A 23,999-nucleotide genomic window follows, 5' to 3' on the forward strand; every position below is an offset into this window, starting at 1 on the left:
ATTTGATTGATAAATAAAAACATAAGTGCTTTGCTTTTATCTATGAAATGGTTTAAACTATGGTATAAATCAGTGCAGCATATTAAAACAAACGAACAAAAATGTTTCGGAAATAAAAAAGAAGTCTATATGACATTTTCATTATTTATTATTTTATACAAAATGGTATAAAAATATAAAAGACAATGATACATAACAATAAAAAAATATAACAATTACAATATAAAATAGCAACTTAAAATTTTAAACTATGGAGTGTAAAGCAATATTTTCAAATATCCATGCTATTATTGACTTTTTGTACGTAAGTTAAACCAAATTATAATAATTATACCAGTGAAGTCAAATAGATAGATCATAGTAAAATTTAAACATTTCTGAAGAGAACAAACTGTAAATAGACATAAATAAAATAATTGAATTAGTAAAACTTTTAAGTAACAAAACAAAATACATAAAAAACAATACTGTCGCTGTAAGAACATTTAAATTCAATACTGAAAAAGAAAAAAAATGAAGATAAAACATAAAATACACATATTACATATACATACAGCAGTTAAAACTATAATTATGACATAGAGAACTTTTTAATCAGTTTAATATTTTTAATATAAAATTTCAGCAACTAATAAACTTATTTATAAAAATTATAGATACTTTTAACTCATTTTGATATAATGCTTTAAAAGCATTTGTTTTTAATTACATGATTTACCATATATTATGCTTGTTTATTGTTGCAAAATTTTCTAACTGATACAAAACAAATTAAAAAAATTCTTTGCCATAAAAAAATATGGGCATTCATAATATTCCTCTTAAAATTGAAAAATAACTAAAAGAAGCCACATTAACACAATGTGATCTTTTAAAAAGAACGATTAAAAAAGGAGTTAGAGAAATCACAATTAAAATAGTTTGCATTAAAACATTTTGAATGATTGCTTTTCGTTACAAAGCAACCTCTTATATATATATATTTATATACATTTAAAAAAATAAGCTTTTTAACTTGCATAAATATCAATTTTGGCAGCAACTTTTTTACACCCATAGACAGAAAATAATTCCATTTCTGCAGGAAAATATTCAAGTTGATTGGCAATCATGTTTACGTCACCCCTTAAATTTTGGCGTTTAAGTTCTGAAATGATGCACTCTTTTATATGTTTCTTCTCCAAAGGTAAAAAAGGAACATATACATCAATTAATTCTTTTGTCACAATATCACTATGCTGCAAACCACCTGAAATATAGTAAGCAAATACAATTAAGTTTTCAAGCAGTAGTTTGTTTCAAACAAGTAAACTAAAATTTCAGGAACTCCCTTGTCCTCTGGATTGGGTTTAAAATTACAGGGCTATGGAGTTGAACAATGGAACATGTAATCTCAAAATTGTGTCAGCTGTTCAATGACGATTATAAAATAAAATACATTTTTTGCACAAATATTTTTTTTAGTATTTACTTTTATGTATCTAAGCACTGTAACATGACATATTTAAATATACTGCTAAACTGTTAATTTATCATAAATTACAGTTATTACAATTTGAGCTCAGTCAGCGACAATTTATTCAGTATATGAGAATATACTTACTTTTAAAAAACATTTCAGTAGAATTCTATGAATTATGTTAAAAATAACAGAAAAAGGAATTCTTATTTGCTTCAATTTGTATTTCCTATTTTGAAAGGATGATGGAATTTGAGCAAAAAGCTTGTGGGTGTGGTTATTTTTACCGACTGATAAATTCTTCTATTGTATACACTTACTTAATAATAAAGTTTTCTTTTTAAATTGCTTTTAACATTAAATTTCTCTCTTATTTTTTGTTTTAATAATGAAGTGGTTATGCAGTAGATTTGTTATAGAGTTTATGCAAATAAAGCTTTTCATAATTTTCAAAAGTCGCGATTTCAGAAACTAAGTAAAAATGGCTAGCAATAACCACCGAAAACTCACTGGATTTATGATGAAATTGGCACTGACGAAAAGCGTCAAAAGTGATAACTAAAATTCAAAATTCGTGTATCATAATAATGACGTATTAAAAATATTGGGATTTTCAAAACTATGCAAAAATTTGCAGTGTTAAAAATCGAAAAAAAAAGCTATTGAAAAGCTACATTGATTGAGATTGGGTGCACAAAAACTTATATTTAAAATAATTTTTTCATTTTTCAAAAAAAAGAATTAGTTTTTTAAAAAATTTGTTGATTGCTGCGGGTGGGGGAGGAGATAGAGAATTGGCAGGGACGGCAGGTTGTGCACCCCGGTACTATATTTTCAGAAACCTCAGTATGGGACCAAATTTTTTTTTTTTTACCCTCAAAACATTCAAAAAATCATTGTCAATTAAAGTTATAATGAAAATAATTAATTAATAAAGTTATAATGAACTACAGTTATAATTAATAAAGCTATAATGGAAATGAAAATAATTGATACCCTTTTCATTAAAAGCTCCTTTATTAACCAAGTGTTCCAAGTCTTTTAAAGTAATATCCTCTCTCGTTTTTCCATCAGCCCAGAAATCTAAGGCAACTCGTGTGATATTTATGGCACCAGCATTACTAAAATTATTAAAAGATGTTGTAAATATTAAAATTCAAAGTAAAATTTTTATAAAAAATGCAGAATGTACCTTGTACAAAAATATAATAATGCAATAATTGATAAAAAGTTTTTATTTCATTAAAAAACCAGAAATTCTAAAAATGGCCTGCAAAATTCTTTCTTTTACTCTTTTTTTACAAGGTAACAAGTAGTTAAAATATAGCTCTTGTTACAGAAGTTCATTTATATACAACCAATTATTATTATTATTATTTTGTTCATACGAGTTTTAGTAATCACAATTTCTGTTCATTATACTTAATGAATACTTGCGTGAATATTGATTTATTTAAATTAATTATATTAAATAGCAATTTGTTAACATGTGGTTGACTTCTTAACATCTTAGTTTTAAAATAAACTATCCTTAGAATTATCAAATTCTTATAATGCGTTAGGGTATCCATGAATCCTATTTTCTGTAATAAAAAATTTTAAAATTTTTCACTAGGATTAAGTCCCGACTTTATTTTATTTATTTATTATTATTTTTTTTTATAGTCGGCACAAGATAAATCTACAATGACCAGAAAATATACTTCTTATTTCCAAAATATTAAAAATGATGGAAAAAGATAGAAGATTAAGGGATAAAACAATTTATGATCAGAAGATGCAGATTTATCAGATCAATAATCACATATAGTGTTATTTTTTAAGTAAAGAAAAAAATACAAGTACAACTAACATGTACCAAAAAAAAATTCTGTAAGGGCATTGTTATTTTATACAGAAGTGAGATCTTTGGTTATAATGATTTGAACAGGGTTTAAATGTCCCTAAAAAAATACACACACATTTTCATTACAAAATAGAACTATAATTTGACAGGGGAAAAATTTTTCTAAGATACATGGAAACTAAGGTAAGTTGGTTCACTTTACAGTTTTTATTTTTGTCATTTAATGAAATCCATATAGTTTATTTCTCTCTACAAAACATCTCACTATTCATGAATTTTTTAAAAATTATTAAAAAAAAAATTTGATTAATAGTACAGTGAGGCTGGTGTACTTTGAACCACCTTACGAGGCACGTTACATAGCAAAAATACATCCAGAAACAACATTGAAGGTTAAAGGTTATCAAATACAGTAATAGCACTAATTTCTTAAGTCTTTAAAATAAAAAATGCATTTTTAAAGATTAAGAGATAACTAAAACAAGTTTTTAGTCGTAAAAAAAAAAAAATCAAAGATAATTCTTCTTCTTAATGCTTATAATTATTTATTGAAATTTAATTTAAATTAATAAATAAACTATCTAACTATTGATTAATATTATTAAAAGCCGAAATATTTGTCAATAAACTAAGTCTGAACTATACCAAACTTTTTAATTCCCTGCATTTATTAAAGAAAAATAAATGATTTTATGAAGTGCCAATGTCATACATGCTTAATATTACCTACTAAATTTCCAGCGTCACATTTACCAGATTACATTTGAAAAATAAAGCAATGTTACGACAAATGAGCTAAATTTGTAATTGAAAGTATTTTTCAGCATACTTTTTACCTTAAAAATATAAAAATATTCTTGCGATAATCTACGCCTCTTACAGACTCGTGATAATCTAGATAGGGCGTCAAAACATCCAGAACACCAGGAGGAATTTTATCTATCTCATCGAAAATAAATAAAGATCTTTCACACAATTTGGTCTTTTCTTCAATTTCTTTCTTTAGTTTATCCTATAAGACAGAAGAAATTTTTAGTTTTTAAGAAAAAGAAAGCAAAGAGCATTAAGAAATTTTTGAAAAGGCAATAAGCTAAAACAATTTTTTTAAAAAAAGTATGCGGAAAAGGACAAAAATTATTTTGTTTATCAGGTGACTCTAGACCATTAGAGGATTAGTGCAAAGTTAACATATTTTAAAAGTTAAGAAAATAAGTTTAAAAGCCTGAATATTTAAAATATTATTTCTTAAAAAAATTATAAATCAAAAATTTGCTGAACTTATTTAAAGTAAATTTATTTGTTTAATTCAAAAAAAGAACAATTAAGTAGTAAATACAGACGAAGTTGGCATGATTCAAATCACTAGCATTTTAAAGAAGACATTGATTTAAATGAACCAATTTTTTTAATAAAAAACAATTATTGTTTCAAAAAAAATATTTAGGATACATAAAATATGAACATATTCCTAAATGCGAATTTTTTTTGTTTTCTTTTACAGTTTGATCTCATTGAAATTGAAGATTTTATTCAGAGAAAGAATGTGAGAATAAAGCAAGTAAATTATCGAATACACTAATAAATAAAAGACTAATTATGGATTGAAGTGATATGAAATATTTAAATTTAATAAACATGATTCAATTATACCAATTTAGTTTTATGTATATTTAAATAAAAATACTTTTAAACGCATGCTTTGCTTATACAAATTGTGAAAAAAAAGACTTCGTCTGCAAAGAACAATTATAAATGACTGATATTTTTTATATTTCTTGATCTAAATTAATTTATTCTTCATTTAATATCTAAATAACGAATTTGGTTTATTTTTACAAATTCATGAAAGTATTGAGTTTGAATTAAAACAACCTTCTTTTTATTTTTTAATGAATAATTTGTAATAATTATATAATAATTTTAACCATTTTAGATAGAAATAAAGTATTTGTAAAATAAATTTTTTTTTTAAAAACAGAAATTAAAATTATTAAGATATTGCATTGTTAATATATTTTATGAAAACTTTAATTAGTACATATAAATAAAAATGAAAAAAATCTAATTTAAACAAATTAAATTAAAAAAACAAAATTCTGATTTTGTGTCATTTTTTAAAATTATGATTTTTGTTTACTATAGAGAGAGTAGGCTTGACTTTCTGCTAGACTTTTCTAGTCAATAAATAAAATAAAACCAGTATAAGCACATAAAATAAAAGAATAAAATAAAAATGATTATTTTAAAATTTTCTCTCATAATTTGGTGCTTGAATTAATTTTTACTTTGAATTAATCTTTACTTTGATTTGAAGGAGTCTTGACTTTTTAAATGGGCACAAATCTTTCCATCATGGGAAAATTTTTTTTAAAGCTAATTCTTTTAATAATTACACTAAAAATGCTTCCAGTAATTAAAAATTGAACTTAGTATCGCTTACTCAGAATACTCACTATAAAAATTTATGTATATTTTAAATATTTTCTAAGTTTTGTGCAGCACGCAATCAAATTGAGTTATTTTTAACATCATGTAACATTTGTCTGTATTACCACCAAACTGTCACATTTTATGAATAGCTGATTTTCATGTAGGAAGATATGATCTTATCAAATGGATCATAATAGAACATGAACTAATTGGCTCTTTTCTGTCAATAACTCTTGAAGCTATTTAGTTTGTATTTAGAAATGGGAGCTCAGATGCAAAATTATCAGAGACAAGGAAGTGAATAGATACTTAGAAGACATGCAAATTGTGAAATAAATGTATGAAATTATACTTAATAATACTTAGGATCAGATGGGGGTAAAGTGGGTATAAAATAAACTTTTTTTTTAAAGAAGACTCTAAAATCAAACCAATAAATTCATTTCACCAAAAATTTTGATTCATTTTATCTAATTTTGATTCATATGGATTAAATATGAAGCATAACTTATCTATTTTGTTTACAAAATTTTTTCAAATTTGTTGTTTTAAAGAAATTGTTTTGTTTTCCATGAAAAAAGTGCCATACAAAAACAGAAACTTTTGTGAAAACTCATCTTTATTTTTAAATATGCTCACTAAAATATACATTATGCTATTTTGGTAATTTTTTTTATTGTATAATATGTTATATTGCTACTTCCCCCTAATATTTTTTATGATTAAAATATAAAAGAAATTTTGTTTTTTGTGTTAAAATTACTATGTAGGGCTATGATCAAACAAGTAAATTATTTTTCATCCTAAAATATAGAGTATTATATACTTACTAAAGCTGACACAGAAAAAACATATCATATCCTTATCATACAACACTTAGCTAAGCCTAACCATACATCACTTATGTTTTAAAAATTGGGAACTTTTTTCCTATTTTTTTTAAATTTTTTTCGTATTAGCTATAGCGGAGCATTTCTAATAGACTTCGTTCTTCTATTATCATTTTTTTTCTGCACTGTAAGACAGATAACCAGTAACATGTGATTCTCAATGTTAAAGTTATATTACAGAACTAAGAAAATTTTTTCTTTCAGCTTCTCTTTTGCTTTTTTATTAACTTTTAATTTGTATTATTGTTTTTATTATGACAGCATTTCATAAGGAACATTTCTAATGAACCTGAACGTTATTCTTTTGGGTCACTTTTTCATGTGAAAAAGTTAAATTGAGATTTTTAGCGCCGTATCATTCATTTAAAAAATAAGAACAATTTTTATTTTGGCTTATATCTTTTCCTATTTTCTTTTACAAAAAACTTTAGTTTTTATAGACGATTTTATTACGACATGGCAATTATGAGGGTTTCTATTAGATTTTAAACTTCAACTTTTCTTGAAACTCATTAATTGGAAACTGAGAAGTTTACTTAAAAATTTTCTTTTGAAATTAAAATAAAAAAATTTATGTTTTGCTTATATTATGTATAATAAATTTTTTTATGGGCATTTTTAAAAACATTTCTGATAGCGTTTTTTTTCTTTTCTTCTTCTTTTTTTAAAAAAAGTCTTTTAATAACATTTTATGAATAACGTTTTTCCGGAAAATATTATTTTTAGCATTAATTTTTTTTAAAAAGAATTAAGACGATATTTCTCTTTTTGTTCAAATTCACAGGTTTCATTTTTTTAAATAGTTGTTAGTTAGTTTTAATTCATCTTAAATATTTCTAATTATCTTAATACTTAATTAGCTTTACTATCTTAAACATTTTTATTAAAGTTTTCCTTCCCCTTACCCCATACCAATAATGCAGCTAAGTTTTGATAAATTTTTAATATTGACTTAACTTATTCATTTATATAACAAAATATTTATTGATGATTTTTTTTAAAGAAAAAGGTTGTTATACGGCAGCCAAATATTCGTTATTTGGTCAATATTTTAGGCTGAATATTCAGTATTCGGCTAAATCACTATTCTTTACATCCCTAGTCTTGAACATGACAAAGAAGAATAAAAGCGCTGAAAAAGTTAATTTAAATAGAATATCCATCAATTATAAAAGTACTAGAAATAATCTAACTATAAAAGAAACAGCAAACAAATGGATTTTTCATTAAATAAAGAGAAAAAAAAAACTCATTACCTTGTAACGTTTTACGTCATCTGAGTAAGGAAAATCATTAGTACCAATGTAGAGGTGAGAAAATTTACTATTTGAACTCTCTTTAAACATATTCCGTGTAATAATTTTGCTAACATGATTTTTTCCACTGCCTGTGTCACCATGAAATGCCATAACAAGGGCTTTCTTTGGATCTTTTCTATTCATATGAGCTTTAACAGCTTTTAATACAACAGACTCAACTAGGTGCTGACCAAATAGATTATCTCTAAGGTCGCCTTTTAAACCTAAAATAAGAAACATAAAATGTACAATAATTATTACAATTATGCTATAGTAAATTTTTTTCGATAATGCTTGATATTTATTTGATAAAACTAAAAACTTAGCTACTTAATATAGAGACAAGTAAAAAAAGTAAAGTAGGTAATATTATTTTTGGTTGCTTAAGTAAAATAAACTTCTTCTCAGCTATAAATTTTTCTGTAGCTAGTAATGCAGTTAATTTATAGAAGCATACCAAAATGAATCACTTAATTGATATTGTTTTAGTATATCTCTTGTGACATTTATATAAGATTCAGATAAATAACATAAAGAATAATAATGCTGTAAAAATAAAGAATAAAACTTCACAGTTTCATATAAATTGTAACAAAACAGTTACAATTTATATGAAAATAAGGGGTTATCTTCAGATTGCTTAAACATTGTCAGAAGCAATGTATAGTAAAAAATAAGATTTTAGATAATTTTTTAGTCAAAAAATATATTCAAAAAATTAATTAAAAAAAAAAAAAACTTTGTTTTTTTCCCAAAAAATATTTCACTGAATATTTTGCTGAACACTCGGCAAAAGGGTTGAATACCTATTAGTGGCCAAATATTCGCTACACCCCTAATTTCTAACCAGGCCCGTCCTCAACGGAGGGGGGGGGGTCTCACCCCCCAGCGATATCATCCAGTCGGCAAATTCAGGTTGAGTCGGCTTTTCCCCCCCCTCTTTTTTTTTTAAAGGTCAAAATTAAATCCCGACTTCGCCGAAATTCTTTCATTGTCGGATTTTTCACATTGGTGATGAGATTTAAACGGATTTCAATGTTATCCGAGCTTCGTCCATTTCGGGATCCCAGACCCGACATGGCGAATCTTGTTATGAATTGTGTTTTTAAATTTAGTTTCTTTTTTCTCCTCCAAGAGTAACCATTTATGATAATTCAAAGCAAGATGGCCGATAATACAAGCCAAAATCCCGTCTGTGCCGAAATTCTTTTATTATCGGATATTTCATTGGTGATGAGATTTAAACAGATTTCAATGTTATCTGAGTTTCGTCCATTTCGGGATCCCAGACCCGACTCGGCGAATCTTGTTATGAATTGTGTTTTTAAATTTAGTTTTTTTTCTCCTCCAAGAGTAACCATTTATGATAATTTAAAGCACGATGACCGATAATACAAGCCAAAATCCCGACTTTGCCGAAATTCTTTTATCGGATATTTCACTGGTGATGAGATTTAAACGGATTTCAATGTTACCTGAGTTTCGTCCATTTCGGGATCCCAGACCCGACTCGGCGAATCTTGTTATGAATTGTGTTTTTAAATTTAGTTTTTTTTCTCCTCCAAGAGTAACAATTTAAGATATTTCCAAGCAAGATGATCGATAGAGCAAGCCAAAATCCCGACTTTGCCGAAATTTTTTTATTATCGGATATATCATTGGTGATGTGATTTAAACGGATTTCAATGTTATCTGAGTTTCGTCCATTTCGGGATCCCAGACCCGACTTGGCGAATCTTGTTATGAATTGTGTTTTTAAAATTAGTTTTTTTTTCTCCTCCAAGGGTAACAATTTATGGTGATTCAAAGCAAGATGACTGATAATACAAGCCAAGATCCCGACTGTGCCGAAATTCTTTTATTATCGGATATTTCATTGGTGATGAGATTTAAACGGATTCCAATGTTATCTGAGTTTCGTCCATTTCGGGATTCCAGACCCGACTCGGCGAATCTTGTTATGAATTATGTTTTTAAATTTAGTTTTTTTTTCTCCTCCAAGAGTAACAATTTATGATAATTCAAAGCAAGATGACCGATATTACAAGTCAAAATCTCGAAAACCATTTCTCATTTATTATTGTTTCAACGACGCATTCTAAAATTTAAAAAAATTTCAGTGACCTTAATTTTTAGTTAGCTAATAATGTATAATAAAAGTCAGATATTAATTATCTGAATTATAGTAACTCTTTATTAGAGGTTTAAGTAATTTTTTTTAAAGGAAGTGGTGAACTTACACGAGTCTTTTTTAAAGAATTAATAAATTTTAAATGAAATAATCGTGTCGGTGATGCAACCTATTTTTTTTCTTTTACCTTCAAAATATTGGGGAAAAATTGCAAATAAGAGTACCTTTATTATTCAAAATATCTTATTTAATTTTGTTTAAACACCACATATTATTAAATAATTTATATTTTCAATTAGTAAAAGCTATTTTTCTACTATGAAGAATTTTACTTACTCCAAAGGACTTTAAACATTTAAAAAAAAAAAACATTTAATTTGTTAACTACCCTTCAGTCCATAACTTTTAAAATTCTATGATGATTGGATTATTATTTGAGTTAAATTTTTTTTAACCTAAAATAAATTGTTGAGGGACCAATTCATATCTTTAGAACAATTAATCATCACAACAAAATTTGATATACTCTATGGAAAATAGTAAACATATTTGTGATCCTCAATTCACCTTTATAAAAGTTTCTGTTCCGAAAATAAAATATTATATTTTGCTTTTAATATTTTTTTTCAAGAATCCTAAGAATTCTGAAACATTAAATTGAGTTAGTTACACTCAATCGAATCAACACTTCAATTATTTCACACAATTTGTGGATGGTTGCAAAGTTCAAAGTATTAAATATTGTAATTTTGGATTCATTAATTATTTCAATAAAAATACGGTGAAAATAGAGGAATTCTTCCATTCCGAATATTCACGGAAAAGTGGCAATTCTGTTTGATCTAGCCGTTACCGGCACTATGAAAAAGCGAAAAAGAAAAAAAAAGGATGGTCCTGCGATTCTGATCTTGTGAAGCAGCAGACAAAACCCCGGATATTTTTGTCAACTTGAAAAATCGAGGGTGCTTAAAATGTTAGCTAGAAATGCCCTAAGCTATATTTTCTCTTCCTCTTTCTAAGAATAAAGACAATATCTTTTTCCACGTCGTTAAGAAGGGGAAGGACGGGGTTCAATGCACATGCAGTTGTGGTACCAATTACTTCACTGCCCTGTTTTTAACTGTCTAGTACGGGTACTTAGCTACTCAAAGCGTATTTTATAAATCCATATTATTATTGAATGAAATAGAAAATTCGCTTACAAGCCAACGATCATCCAATCTACCGCAGCTTTTAAGTTTTGAATGTAAGTTTAATTTTTTTTTTATGAATACATATTTATTATTTGCAGTCTTGTTGTTTAAATATTAAGTTTAATTAAATTGCATTAAATGTGTTATTATTTTCAAATTTAATTATTTCCTTAATTATTGCTTAAAAATTTAGGTTTTAAGACTTTCTCAAAAAAGATTTTTTTTTAAAAATATATATATATGAGTAAAAATTGATTTTCATGAAGCAGATAAAATTATTTTTTAATCTCTTTTGTGCAGTAAAATGATTAAAAAAAAAAGAGCAATTAAAAACGTTATGTTATTTATATTCATTAGTAGGAGCTAGGGATGGAAGAAGATAACATTTGAATTCCGAAAATTGGAATTCTTTTTCAGTTTTTTACTTTTTATTTTGAGTTTTAAATAGTATTTTTTTAAAAATATTTTTTCAGTTGAAGTTATTTTTTTTAGATCTTATTTAATTGAAATTTCAAATATCGAATTCTATATTTGTTCGTACGCTTTGTTTTTATAAGTCCAAACTGCAATCTTTTATGAACAAAAATGTACTAATGCTTATTTTATTGAAAATGTAAGGTGATTAAAAATAGAAAAGTTTCAATTTTTTTTGATAAATAATTCTTTCTAGCTATTTTGCTGTATTTCTTATGTATTTAATGTTTTTATATTATCTTTTTGACTAAAGTTAACATTTTTCATTTGTTTAAGTTAATTATTAGTACAAAAAAAACTTAATAATTTTGTAATTATGTAAAAATTCAATTCACAGTTTTGTATTAAAAATGCAGAATAATCATGTTAGCATAAATGCTTTCATAAGTTTTTATTGTTAAATCTATTAGCGTTAACTGCACCAATGACAGTTGCGACAAATGAAGGAATTTTCAGCAAGATGAAATTGATTAAAAACTATCTTCGAACAACAATGACCACAGAACGCCTAAATTCACTGCTTTTACTCAAAGCAGAAAAAGATTTTGACAATATTAAGCTTGATAAATGGGCAGAATATTTTTTACTTTTAAAACAACGTCGAAGAAAATTTATGTAGCTAATAAAATGTAATTTTATTAATATCTTAATTTTTTATCATTTTTATGTGTATTTCTTCATTTATAATTTAAATGGCAAATATTTTCAATGTTTTTCTACATCATTTTTCTTATTTTTTTTAAAAATGAAAGAACAATTTACTTTTGAGTGAATTTTGTTTTGAATCAATATCTTATAGAAGACTGTATTTTTTGATTATGACTTACTTTCTTATCTACAAACAGTTTCTTTAATTAGCTTACGGTAACGTTTAGATGAAACGAAAGATAAATTTTAATTACTGAGTGATTTTTCAAAAAATATTTAAATATAGCATACCTGCTAACTCTTCCGGAAGATTTTATTTTCATATTTAAAGTGGTAGCAATACTCAGGTTATTCCAATTAACTTTTTGAATTATAATGATAAATATAAATGAGTTTGACCACCACTACATATAAATAATTATAATAAATATATAAAAGCATAATAATCTATGAGAAACCGAATTTCAACGAGATCGAAATATAAATATATTTTTGAGTCAAATTGTTTTTCGTTTATTGTTTTACAACCACTCTGAAAATCCATTATCGTAAAGAGTGAAAGTTGGCAGGTATGATATAGAGTAAAAAGTATCTTAAAGTTGCATTGAAAAACATTTAAATTTACAACTTTATTTTTTAAAATTATTTCCACAAATAATTACTGATTACTATTACTGAAAACTTATTTTAATTGAATAAGTTTCAGTTTATTTAAAAATAGTTTTTTTCTTTAATATTTTGTAACAATTTTAATAATTAAAATTAATAGAAATGTAAAAACTATATTTTCTTTGTATTATTTTGAATAATTACTGGTACTATTTAGTTATCAATAATACCACATTTTTCACCTATGGCAGTTGCATTTATAAGTGCTGTAAAAATTTTTTCGATGAATAGCATTATGTTTACAACTAGTCGAAATGATTTCAAAATTGGAAGCTCAAGTTTTGTGGCGCATTTGAAGTCTTTTATCTGTTTTGTTTTACCTTTGATTATCAAGCTTTAACCATATGCAAATTGTGTGTGCGTATATATATATATATATATATATATGGCAGTCGGCAAAATAAACTTCAACACCCCCCCTCTCGAATCGGTTAGGGACGNTTTCTTGGCAAACTTCAGTTTTTGACATTTTTGACAGGTTTTTGACGGTTTAAACCAGTATTATACCCTTGTCATGTCAAAAACCACTTTTTGACGTCAAAAACCCAACCCTGGCAGTCGGCAAAATAAACTTCAACACCCCTCTCTCAAATCGGTTAGCGACGGGCCTGTTTCTAACGCATACATCATGGCATGCTACTTTTTGAGACAGGCGCTTTCATTTGCCTTCGGACTTACAGAAAGAGTGAAGCAATTTTTTTGTTCACTTACGACTCCACGATAGTGATAATTTAAAGCCATCAAACTGAAAACTTGTCCTTCGACCTCCTCTACTTCTATGCTGGGAAATGTGGTTACTAATTGACTGAATACTGTCAAAGGAAAAGGATTGCGTACTGAATGTGCCGACTTGCTTCAAAAAAAAATCTCAAGTAACTCAAGCTCTACATCTTATATGTTTCTTACTTATTCATAACAAAACTAAAAAATACATTTTTATAACTCCGAAACAGATTTATTTTTCAAAAATAGTTTTATAATTTTATTTAACATGCACATTTTCTAATTATATCTTGATTCGGATACTATCTTGAAAATTTAAATTTGAACTAATAATAATTAAAGTATGTAAATTTATAAAACTTAACTATGCAATCATCGTATAAATGTCATTTGCTTTAAGTAATTATTCATTTAAAAAATAATTTCAATGTTACCTTAAAAATAAAATAATGGTTGTCTAAACAGATTTGCTGATTCGTAAAACTTTTATAAGAGAAAGTAAAAGTAAGATTTTTTAATTTCAAATACAAATATTTTATCCACATTTACTTCCTTCAAATAAAACCATTCATCTAATAGAACTTCATCCATAAACTCAATTTTTGACATTTAATTATTAGTTACTATTACTAATTATTGGTTAAAAATTATTTAAAAATAATGTATATAGTTTCTCTTATTGCTTTAGAATCGTAAAAAGCCATTTTCTACGATTTAAAAAAACTATGCACAAATTAGTCTTCAAACAATGAAAAAAGATGAATATTATCATATAATCTAACAAATTGCAACAGAGAAATTGGGAATGAAAACATCAAAACCAGTTTGATTGCCTGAGGTAACGGAGAATAGTGTAGCTCAAATTATTACAATGTATTTTTTTAAATTAATTTTGAGGCATTAATAAAAATCATATATAACATCCTTTCTGTTCCCTAGGGCACTCAAACTGGTTTTTATATTTTCAGTCTTGTTTTCCTAAGCAGTAACTCAGTAGATTTCGACAGATTTTTTTATTTTTCTCACATAAATATTAATTGTGTTCACTAATGCTCAATAAGGAAGGCCATTGCTTTAACAGCTTGTATATGCATATTTTCATACTCTTATTCACTTAATTAAAAAAAAAATTCAAAATAAATAATATTCATCATGAATTTAAATGAGATTTAATAATATCATGAATGAATGATATTATTATTCTTATTTAAGTTTTAATTAATAATCTCATTGCAACACTTCATCTACATAATTTAACTGCTAGTTTTTTTAATAGTGCACCAATTTGTTTCTTGATGTTTCTTTTATCATATTAACAGTTTATAATTTAAAGAAATATAAATGAAAAAAAACAAACATATTTTACCCAGATTAAAATTCATGAATGGCATTCAGGCTTCCAGAAACATATAGGAAAGTCGTAACAGAGGTCTGTTAAAAAAGTATTTAACATACTTTTTTTAACTAACATTTATAATTAAATTACCTACTAATAAAGAATGACAATTTTTCAATAACTAATTCAAGAAAAAAATTACTTCTTACAAGAATCGCAATATTGGATTTTAAAAATGCGAAAATACAAGTTTTGATATTAAATTCTTAAATCGCGTAAATAAGAATCAATATGTATAATTTTTAGATCGTATGAATAAGAATCGCATTGCGTAGTTTTCAAATTACATATAAATATGAAAATGGATCAATGATATAACAACCGCATAAATACGAATCTCAATATTGAATTTTAAACTCACATGAATACCAATCACAATATTAGGTTTTGAAAACAAGTCAATACAAATAATCGAGCATCGCGATATTGGATTTTTAAATAGCTTAAATTCGAATTGCAATGTGTAACTTTTAAAAAACATACATATACGAAAATTGATATTAAAATTGTATGAATAAGAAGTCAGATCTTAGCAGATCCCGGTGCAGTTCCAAATATTCAAAAAATTTACATATCCACAAAATCAAAAGAATAACATGTAAGCGTCTCATTAACAACATTTAGAAAAAGACCCGGAAGAATGATAAGAAACATCTAGATCACAATTACCCCTGATTATAGCTTTCAGGCGAATTTTCATGCATTTATATTTTATTATCTTATTTTGTTTTATAATTTTATGCAAATCAGTAATAGAAATGTTGCTTGGGGGAAATAGTTCGGTCTATTATCTGATGTATTTTTGTTTCAATAATATTTGCAATTTAACATAAATTGATGATTTTCTTACTGATTTGCATAAAGATACTCAGGTATCTTACTGATATTTTTTATAAAAGTGCTACCGCTCAGGATACTTTTGCCTGGTATATCATACCCTGAGGCTTTTGTAAGGTTAAGTGCCACAGCCTGAGATGCGTTTATTCGGCATACTATTTGCATAGTGCATACTGATAATAAAACTGTCGTCTAGGGCTAAGATTGGATTTTAGGTCTACAATGTTTTTCACTAGTAAAATTTAAGTCTGTGTTGATAAAAAATATGAAATACTGATAAATAACTGATGATAATGATAAATACTGATTTATATGCTGGCAATATTTAATTTTGTTCTGGGAAGTCGCAATAGTTGGAGTCAAAATTAGCTGGAGATGAAAATAAAATCGCCAATATAACGGGAGTAAACTGCTGATAAATCAGTTCTAGTTTTTTATTTCATAAAAAGCTGAAATTTGATAATTATTTGATCTTAAAGGTTAAGTTTTGAGATATTTTGTTCAGACTGACATAAATTATGAAATAAAAGCCACTGAATGCGTTACGCATCTGATACCTAAGGGCTATACTAAACGATTTGAACCAAGCAAAGATGATTAATTATCATTTAAAAAAAGTAAAATACATTAACAAACCAGCTAAGTCGTAATTTATCCACGTTTTATCACAGCATTCATTATTTATGCAATTGGCGTAATTCCACCCAGCATAACCAATAGACAAGAAAAGTCCAATAAATGTGGCAGTAATAGGATCCATAGATAGAGAAATTTGACACAAAAATGTAAGAAACACAATAAAAAAGCTAAATATAAATGCAATCTTAGTCATAGAGATATTTTTAGTACATATTTAAACTATAGAAGGGTCTTTAAAAAGCAAATAATGCTTAGGTAAAAAGATATAGAAATTTTTAAACTTTAGCTATAAAGAGTCTATACGCCAAAAACATGCATCACAATAAGTTCAGCTGATAAGCTTCTTCTTCTTTTTTTTTTTTTTTTTTAAAANTAATGTGTGTTTTTTTTTTTTTTTTTTTTTTAAATTGCATAGGGGAATTTACCCGCTTTTCGATTCAATAATTTATTTACTCAGTATGTTTCCGGCTGTCTGCTTTTGCTTAGCATCGAACTAAAGATGAATTACTCATTCGCTTTACAGCACTGTTCTTTTAAAAAATACATTTTTAAATATTTTCAGTAGAGTTCAGAAATTTCTAAATTGCTTATTTCGCGGTAAGTAATATTTGAATTCCAATATGTGCTCTTTTACGAAAAAAATATTCAAATATCTTTTTTTTTTAATGTTTGTGACTGTAACTGAAAATCGAAGTTTATAAATTTTGCGCCAATAAAATTTCCCGCCATAACGCTTTCGTTTCGCCTAGGTTTTCGACGTTTGATACTTGTGATTATTTTGAAATCCGCTTAATTAATTTTGCAAAATGTCTGGTCGTGGAAAAGGTGGTAAAGCAAAAGGAGGAAAAAGCAAAACACGTTCTAGTCGTGCTGGATTGCAATTTCCAGTAGGTAGAATTCATAGACTTTTACGAAAAGGTAATTATGCGGAAAGAGTTGGAGCAGGAGCACCAGTCTATTTAGCTGCAGTATTAGAATATTTAGCGGCTGAAGTTCTGGAATTGGCGGGAAATGCAGCCCGTGACAACAAGAAAACTCGCATTATTCCTCGCCATTTGCAACTTGCCGTTAGGAATGATGAAGAATTGAACAAATTACTCTCTGGTGTTACTATTGCTCAGGGTGGAGTGCTTCCTAATATTCAAGCTGTTTTGTTACCCAAGAAGACATCTGGTGGACCTGCGAGCTCTGGAAAATCCAGCAAGAAGGGAGGGCCCAGTCAAGAATTCTAAAGTGAATCATGTATAAACTTTCCAGACTTCATTGGTTAACTTGTCATCATGTTTAAAAAATCTCATCTCGAAACTTTGCTGTGGCAATGAAAGCTTTTAATTTCCACATTTGTGCTAATTTTTTAAATAAATATGTTTTGATTCTTATGCTGTGCTGCTTGGGATTATTTCTTTTAATAATTTGCTGTGAAATTTAATGCTTTGTTTCTATTCATTTTGATTGTGCTACTGCTATTGATTTATAATTGTTCTGATGTAAAATTTTTTTTTAAATTTAAAAACAATTTTTTTTTGGTTTCCTCTGAAATTCTTTGAAAAGTTTGATTTGTATCTATTATGTACTGAAGTCTTAAGCTGACTAAGAGATTTAAAGTGTTGGGTGCTCTATTGAAGTTCTAATCATTTCTGTGATGTGAACCAAAGGTGCCTTATAAATCTGTGATAAATTGCCTACTGAGGTTTGCAGTGCTTATGTTATTTTGTGATTATAGCTTTTGTCTTATTAATCCATGTGGTTAAAGAAAGAAATTAATAAGCTAAATAAGTTAAAGGCATTATTCGGGTTGGATTCATTTTAAATCATAAGTTAGTTCCTAAAAGAAAATTTAACTGTTGATAAATTATAATGCAAAGGAGATCTTCAATATTTATGTCAGTAAATTATTTAGAGGAATTTATTTTGAAGAAATATTTTATATTTAATTATAATATTTTCGCTATAAGTGGGAATGATCCTATTCGCTTAGTTGATTTAATATAGGCACAATAATTATTTTTTATTATAGGTGATATTCTCATACTTTGTAGGAAAATAACACACAAATTATTTCCTTTTTTGCATTTTGTAATTTATCATCACTTAAAAAATAAAAAAACCATGAAATATGTATTGAACTTTTCATAAGGGGTTACTGAATTTGTGTTTCCATTTTGAAACTCGGTTGTTGTGATAAATAATATCAAGTTTTAAAAGCAATCTGTTTATCAGTAATAACTGCATGAAGAAAATAGAACAAGAATTTTTGCAGAAAAGAAAACCAAATTTTTTACTTCATTAATCTTAAATAGAAATAGAAAAATCATAAGCATTTCTCCCCCCTCCCATTCTGATGCACAAGAAAGGCAACTTGTGAATATAATTCTGCAGAAAAGAAAAGAGAGATTTTTTTACTATGTTGCCACGATTCTGCTAACAAAATATTTCTAACAATAATATTCATGTACATTACCATAAAATGCATTAATTGATTTTTGAACCAAGAAAAATTTTCTTGATAAATAGTTGAAGGGGATATTTCCATTTTATGATCTACCACGTTAACTACAACAGGGTTGCCATTCCACTGGAAAATACAGGGAATTTTGNCTACACAGTTTTATTCTATGCATGTAGACTTATTTTATAAACACGAATTTCATCTATTATTATAAATTCATTACACATACATTTATAACGATAAAAATATCTTGCAGAAAGATATTGGTTCTAATTAGGTTTGTCGCAGAAAGTCAGGGATTACCATAAATTGCATTAATTGATTTTTGAACCAAGAAAAATTTTCTTGATAAATAGTTAAAGGGGATATTTCCATTTTATGATCTACCACGTTAACTACAACAGGGTTGCCACTCCACAGGGAAAACCTGGAAAATACAGGGAATTTAAAAATCACCTAAAATGCAGGGAATTTTGTTTTTTTATTTTTGTCTTCTAAAAAATGGTGACCACTCAAAGCATAATATATGGGATTCATTGTGATGTGAAACCATGATATTTCAGCTCTACTGAACTATTTAATTTATTATAGCATTATTTAAGTCTGTTCAGCTATTTTTCCAGCAATTGAAACTAATAAATATAGTTAGCCCATTATAGCTGACACAAGAGCACAGTAATTGTTGTTTCCTCTTAATATATTGCGTATAACATGTACAGGGAAAACACAGGGAATTTTTTTTCCAGATTTGAGTGGCAACCCTGTACAATCGCCAAGGTGCCAAATTGTTTTGAACTGCAAATTAAAAAAAAAAAAACATGTAGTGGCTTGTTTGAGGGTGGTTGCAAGTTGGTCCCTTTTCGTGATGTTTTTTAGTTTCTTGTGGGCCAGTGCATGGAAGACATTGCAATTATTCTGGCCCAAATTATGTTATGGAAATTTCCTCTATTTACACGATTGTTTAAATTTGATAATTTAAAATCTGAATGTTATTACTAAAGTACTGTTAAAAAAAAATCATCTGATCCCCAGTGGCAGAATTGCTGCTACATTGTTGCAGAATGTTTGAGGTTTTGAAAGATTTTTCTCCCTTGAAGGGGGAAATTTTTGTTTTCTTTTCCGCATAATTTTTAGAAAAATATTTTTTTTCCTGCCGAATTTTATTTTAAAGATGTCTTCCTTGTGCATCAGAGAGCAAAGAAATAATCTCTATTTTTCTATTTCTTTGAGATTTAAAAAAAAAAATCTATAATAACTGGCTTTAGCTAGAATTTCAAATTAATAATATAAAATAAAAAAAATCAGCTGTCCCAAAAGTTAAAAAGATATTTTGTTCCAGAAATAATGTTCGTGCTCTCATTTTTTCTTTAAAGAACATGTTTTACACAGAATTTTTTGAGTATTTTTTTTAAAGAGCCCTATTTGCATGATTTCGTCGTTTATCTTTATTACTGCACAGATTTTACAATTTGTATTAATGTACGGATTTTAATTTATTATCCTTTAATTAATTTACAAATTTTATTATGTGCGATGATTTACAAAATTCGAAACGGGAAATAATTAAGGCAATGAGATATTGCCTCTAATATCTGAATTAAAAAAATTTTATTTTTAAAATTGAAAAATGTTTATACATTTTTATTCTATGCTTTCTTTTAGAATTCTTTTGAGGAAGATAGGGATAATATATTAATATAGCATGAAGGTGACTCAATACAGTTATAGTGATTATGAAATGAGGTGGTTGTTCTGTAGAATGTTGATTGTAGATAATTTTGAGGAACTGCATTCAATTTTGAGAAGCAAAGACGATAATAGAAAATTTTTAGTGGTTTTTCTACTTGCATATGGTGTTCTATGTAGAAGGAACTATAAAGGTTCTTCAGACATTTGGGAAAACATTCAGTGCTTTCCTGTAATAGAATAATCGCCAAATCTAAGCAACTTCTGGTCAGTGGCTAGCTAAAAAACTAAAAGAAACGGCTCAAAAGGTATAAATTGGTAGACTCCTCAGGACAACAAAAAAAATTCAAGTTAAAAAAATCTTTTAAAAAGTTTTTGAGATTTAAATTTGGAAATTTAAAACTTAATGTTAATATCCTGAATTATTTAAAAACAACTGCCTAAAAAGTATAAATAAGTTATTGTGCAACAACACAAGAAAAAAATTAGTAAAAGGCCTAAAATCTTAAAGAAAATCTCTATTTTGTGACAAAAAAAAGCAGAAAAGGTTACAATAAATTTATCAATCTCAGAGCTGATTGTGCTCCGGAAAAACTCCGGATTTTTCGCTAACAGTGATCTGGAAATCGAAGGTCCAGACGTTTCAAATAATCAAGATGACAAGTGACTTATATAATCTATCAGATCTTTTTGGCGACTAATATAATCAAGAAAAAAGTTCTTTATCAGTAACTAGTTACAGAGCTGATTGTGCTCCGGAAAAAATCCGGATTTTTCGCTAACAATGAACCGGAAATTGAAGGTCCAGACGTTTCAAAAAATCATTGATCACAGAAGTTTACGGAAATCAAGTATCCAAAGGGGGAACTTAAAAACACAGTTCATTTTATTTGTTTGTAAGGGGGAGCCAGATACTTTATAAGCTTATATTCATGATTAATATAAATTTTTTATCAGTAAATAGTTATTATAATCATAAACTAAAGAAAGAAAGACATATTTGTAAGTTTTAATTACTTCTCCAGATCATCATAGGTATGTGTAAAATTTGAAATATATTTTAAGTAAGCTAAGAAATATTGAGAAGAAGGAAAAAAAACCTTGTTTAAATTTCTTTCTTATTATTCAATTTAAATTTTTTTTTTTTTAACTCTAGAAATTTTTCAGAATTTTGATTTGAGCTCACAATTACCCCTGCAATCCTACATAGGTTTGAAAATGACATTCACTCTTTTTTTCTAGAATGTTAGTCTCTTTTGGTGGTTTGTTTCGTTTTTTTAAGTTATCCAGTGATATTAATCAAAAATGGATGGTAGGAATTGGCAGTTAATTTTTAATATATTTTTATCTATTCCTTCTACACAAAAAATAAACATGTAAACACAAATATTATAAATGATTCAGTAAGTTTTCCAATTTTTATTTTTTAAGTCAATATTCATTGTTTTTTGGTGTACTTGATATAACGACCTCACATTTTAATTGGTGATCGAAATGGGCTATAGGTGGCGTAGAGAAGAATTGAAAACTACATTACACATAGTTTTGAAAGAAAGCATCATGGAAATTTTATAAAATATTTTTATTAATTAAAAATATTAGGAAAAGGAAAAATACATTCCTATACAACTGAAAAGAGGAACGGCCAAAGACATGGAACCTGTCTTCTCCCCAGATGGCGTATTCGAGCATAGCGATCGCTCATATTCATTCACTGTGTTTAATAAATTTCATCAGTAATTTGTAACTAGCACTATTTTTGAAAAGTTTAAAATAAAAGTTATTTTTAGCTCGAAATAATGTTACATGATAGTATATAATCCATCAAAGGTTTTAACTTTTTAAAATACGTTATAGATTTTCATTCTTGCATTAAATGCAATATCTCTTAAAAAAAACTGAGGGAAAAATGCACACACAATTAAATATAAATAAATCAGTTAGCAATTTTTTTTTTAATGTTGCGAAGCTAAAGTAATGTAAATATATATATATATATACAAATTTTTTTATTATCTTTGAGCTTGAGAAAAATTTTGCCCCTACTGCCAAAAAAAAAAGTGGCTTCATGTCTACCGTCATGGGTCATGTTTAATTTGGTGTTTGTCAAGGCCACAATTAACCTACAAGTGATATACTTTTGAGTCAGAATCACACTGTGCAAAATCAATTAAAAGTCATTTGATTAATCCATATATAAAAGCTTTAGCCAAAATAATAATGAAAAGTCCTTAGTATAATTACAACAGATTTTTTATTTTGTTAATAGTTTAATAATATTATCGGAGGCACCACACATAATTCTTTCTCCCTCTGATAGATTTGGCAAGATTAAAAAAAGGTAAAAAAAATCCTTTTGGATAATAGCGACATTTTTAAGAATAATTTCAAACTGGCAGTTCTTTTAAATTTTTGAAAGACTTGATGGGGTAGGCTTAGAGACATGGCAGGTGAAAATCCCCAGCCTGTAAGATGCATTCTCAAATTCAAGGTATAAGTAAAAGCATCAACTGACACTTTGGAAAGATAGTTATAATTACATTGGAAAACATTCTTATGCTAAGATAAGAGCAATTTAAAGAAAGGATGATTAAAAATAGATTTCGATTCTCAGACGTAAAAATTTAAGAAATGATTTTTTGGAAAATGAAGTTTGCTGCTACATTTAAGGAGAAAATAAAGAGTTAAAATATTTCAAACCACTTTTTGTGAAACTGAATAAAAATTAATAAATTGTTTCATTTACTTAAAAAGGGATTGCAATGAGTTACGACAAATGCATAAAATAAAGAAGAATAAGCTGGGAAATCTGCTGTGCCAATTATGACAAGATATACAGCTTATTTAAGTAAAAACTAGTTATTCCCTACCAATTTGCTAATTTTATTTATCTATATTCAAATCACAAGAGTTAAGTCTTCTAACCAGCTATCTGATACCACCTATTAAACAAACTTTCGAAAATACAGAGATTGCAATTAAGTGCAAATTAAGTAAAAAGTCGAAAATACAATTTTTTATAGGGTTCCCAATTTAAGAAAATATTTCTGCAAAAGTTCTTTGTATTTGAAAGTCACTAAAAATACAGTTAATGCTTTCAAGTTTTTTCTTTCTAAATTTACCTTCATCTATATTTTAGTTCCCTTCAAGTGAAACTTACATATTTTCTTTTCATAATAATTATTTTATAAATTGGGCTAATTTATTGTTTCTTTTGTTAATTTAATTTTT

The 23,999-nt window shown here is 26.8% G+C and overlaps 2 protein-coding genes across 3 annotated transcripts; one reads left to right on the forward strand and one right to left on the reverse strand.

Annotated features, from left to right (window-relative positions):
* Positions 1-130: 130 nt before the first annotated feature.
* On the reverse strand, positions 131-17,257 carry LOC110282496 (torsin-1A). 2 transcript variants are annotated; one of them, XM_043038883.2, is made up of 5 exons: positions 16,631-17,257; positions 7,882-8,147; positions 4,142-4,317; positions 2,456-2,580; positions 131-1,249 (listed from the first exon to the last, which is right to left on the reverse strand). In XM_043038883.2, exons 1-5 carry the CDS (start codon positions 16,824-16,826, stop codon positions 1,011-1,013), a joined length of 1,002 nt encoding a protein of 333 aa, XP_042894817.1. In that variant the 5' UTR covers positions 16,827-17,257; the 3' UTR covers positions 131-1,010. The 2 variants fall into 2 exon arrangements, with proteins under 2 accessions (XP_042894817.1, XP_071034933.1); XM_071178832.1 differs by lacking the exon at positions 16,631-17,257 and adding an exon at positions 15,128-15,245.
* On the forward strand, positions 17,158-18,012 carry LOC107447021 (histone H2A). The gene has a single exon (XM_016061835.3). The coding sequence runs from the start codon at positions 17,440-17,442 to the stop codon at positions 17,863-17,865; it is 426 nt and encodes a 141-aa protein (XP_015917321.1). The 5' UTR covers positions 17,158-17,439; the 3' UTR covers positions 17,866-18,012.
* The last annotated feature ends 5,987 nt before the right edge of the window (positions 18,013-23,999 follow it).

The sequence above is a fragment of the Parasteatoda tepidariorum genome, chromosome 1 (assembly GCF_043381705.1).
Source record: "Parasteatoda tepidariorum isolate YZ-2023 chromosome 1, CAS_Ptep_4.0, whole genome shotgun sequence".
NCBI lineage: Eukaryota > Metazoa > Arthropoda > Arachnida > Araneae > Theridiidae > Parasteatoda > Parasteatoda tepidariorum.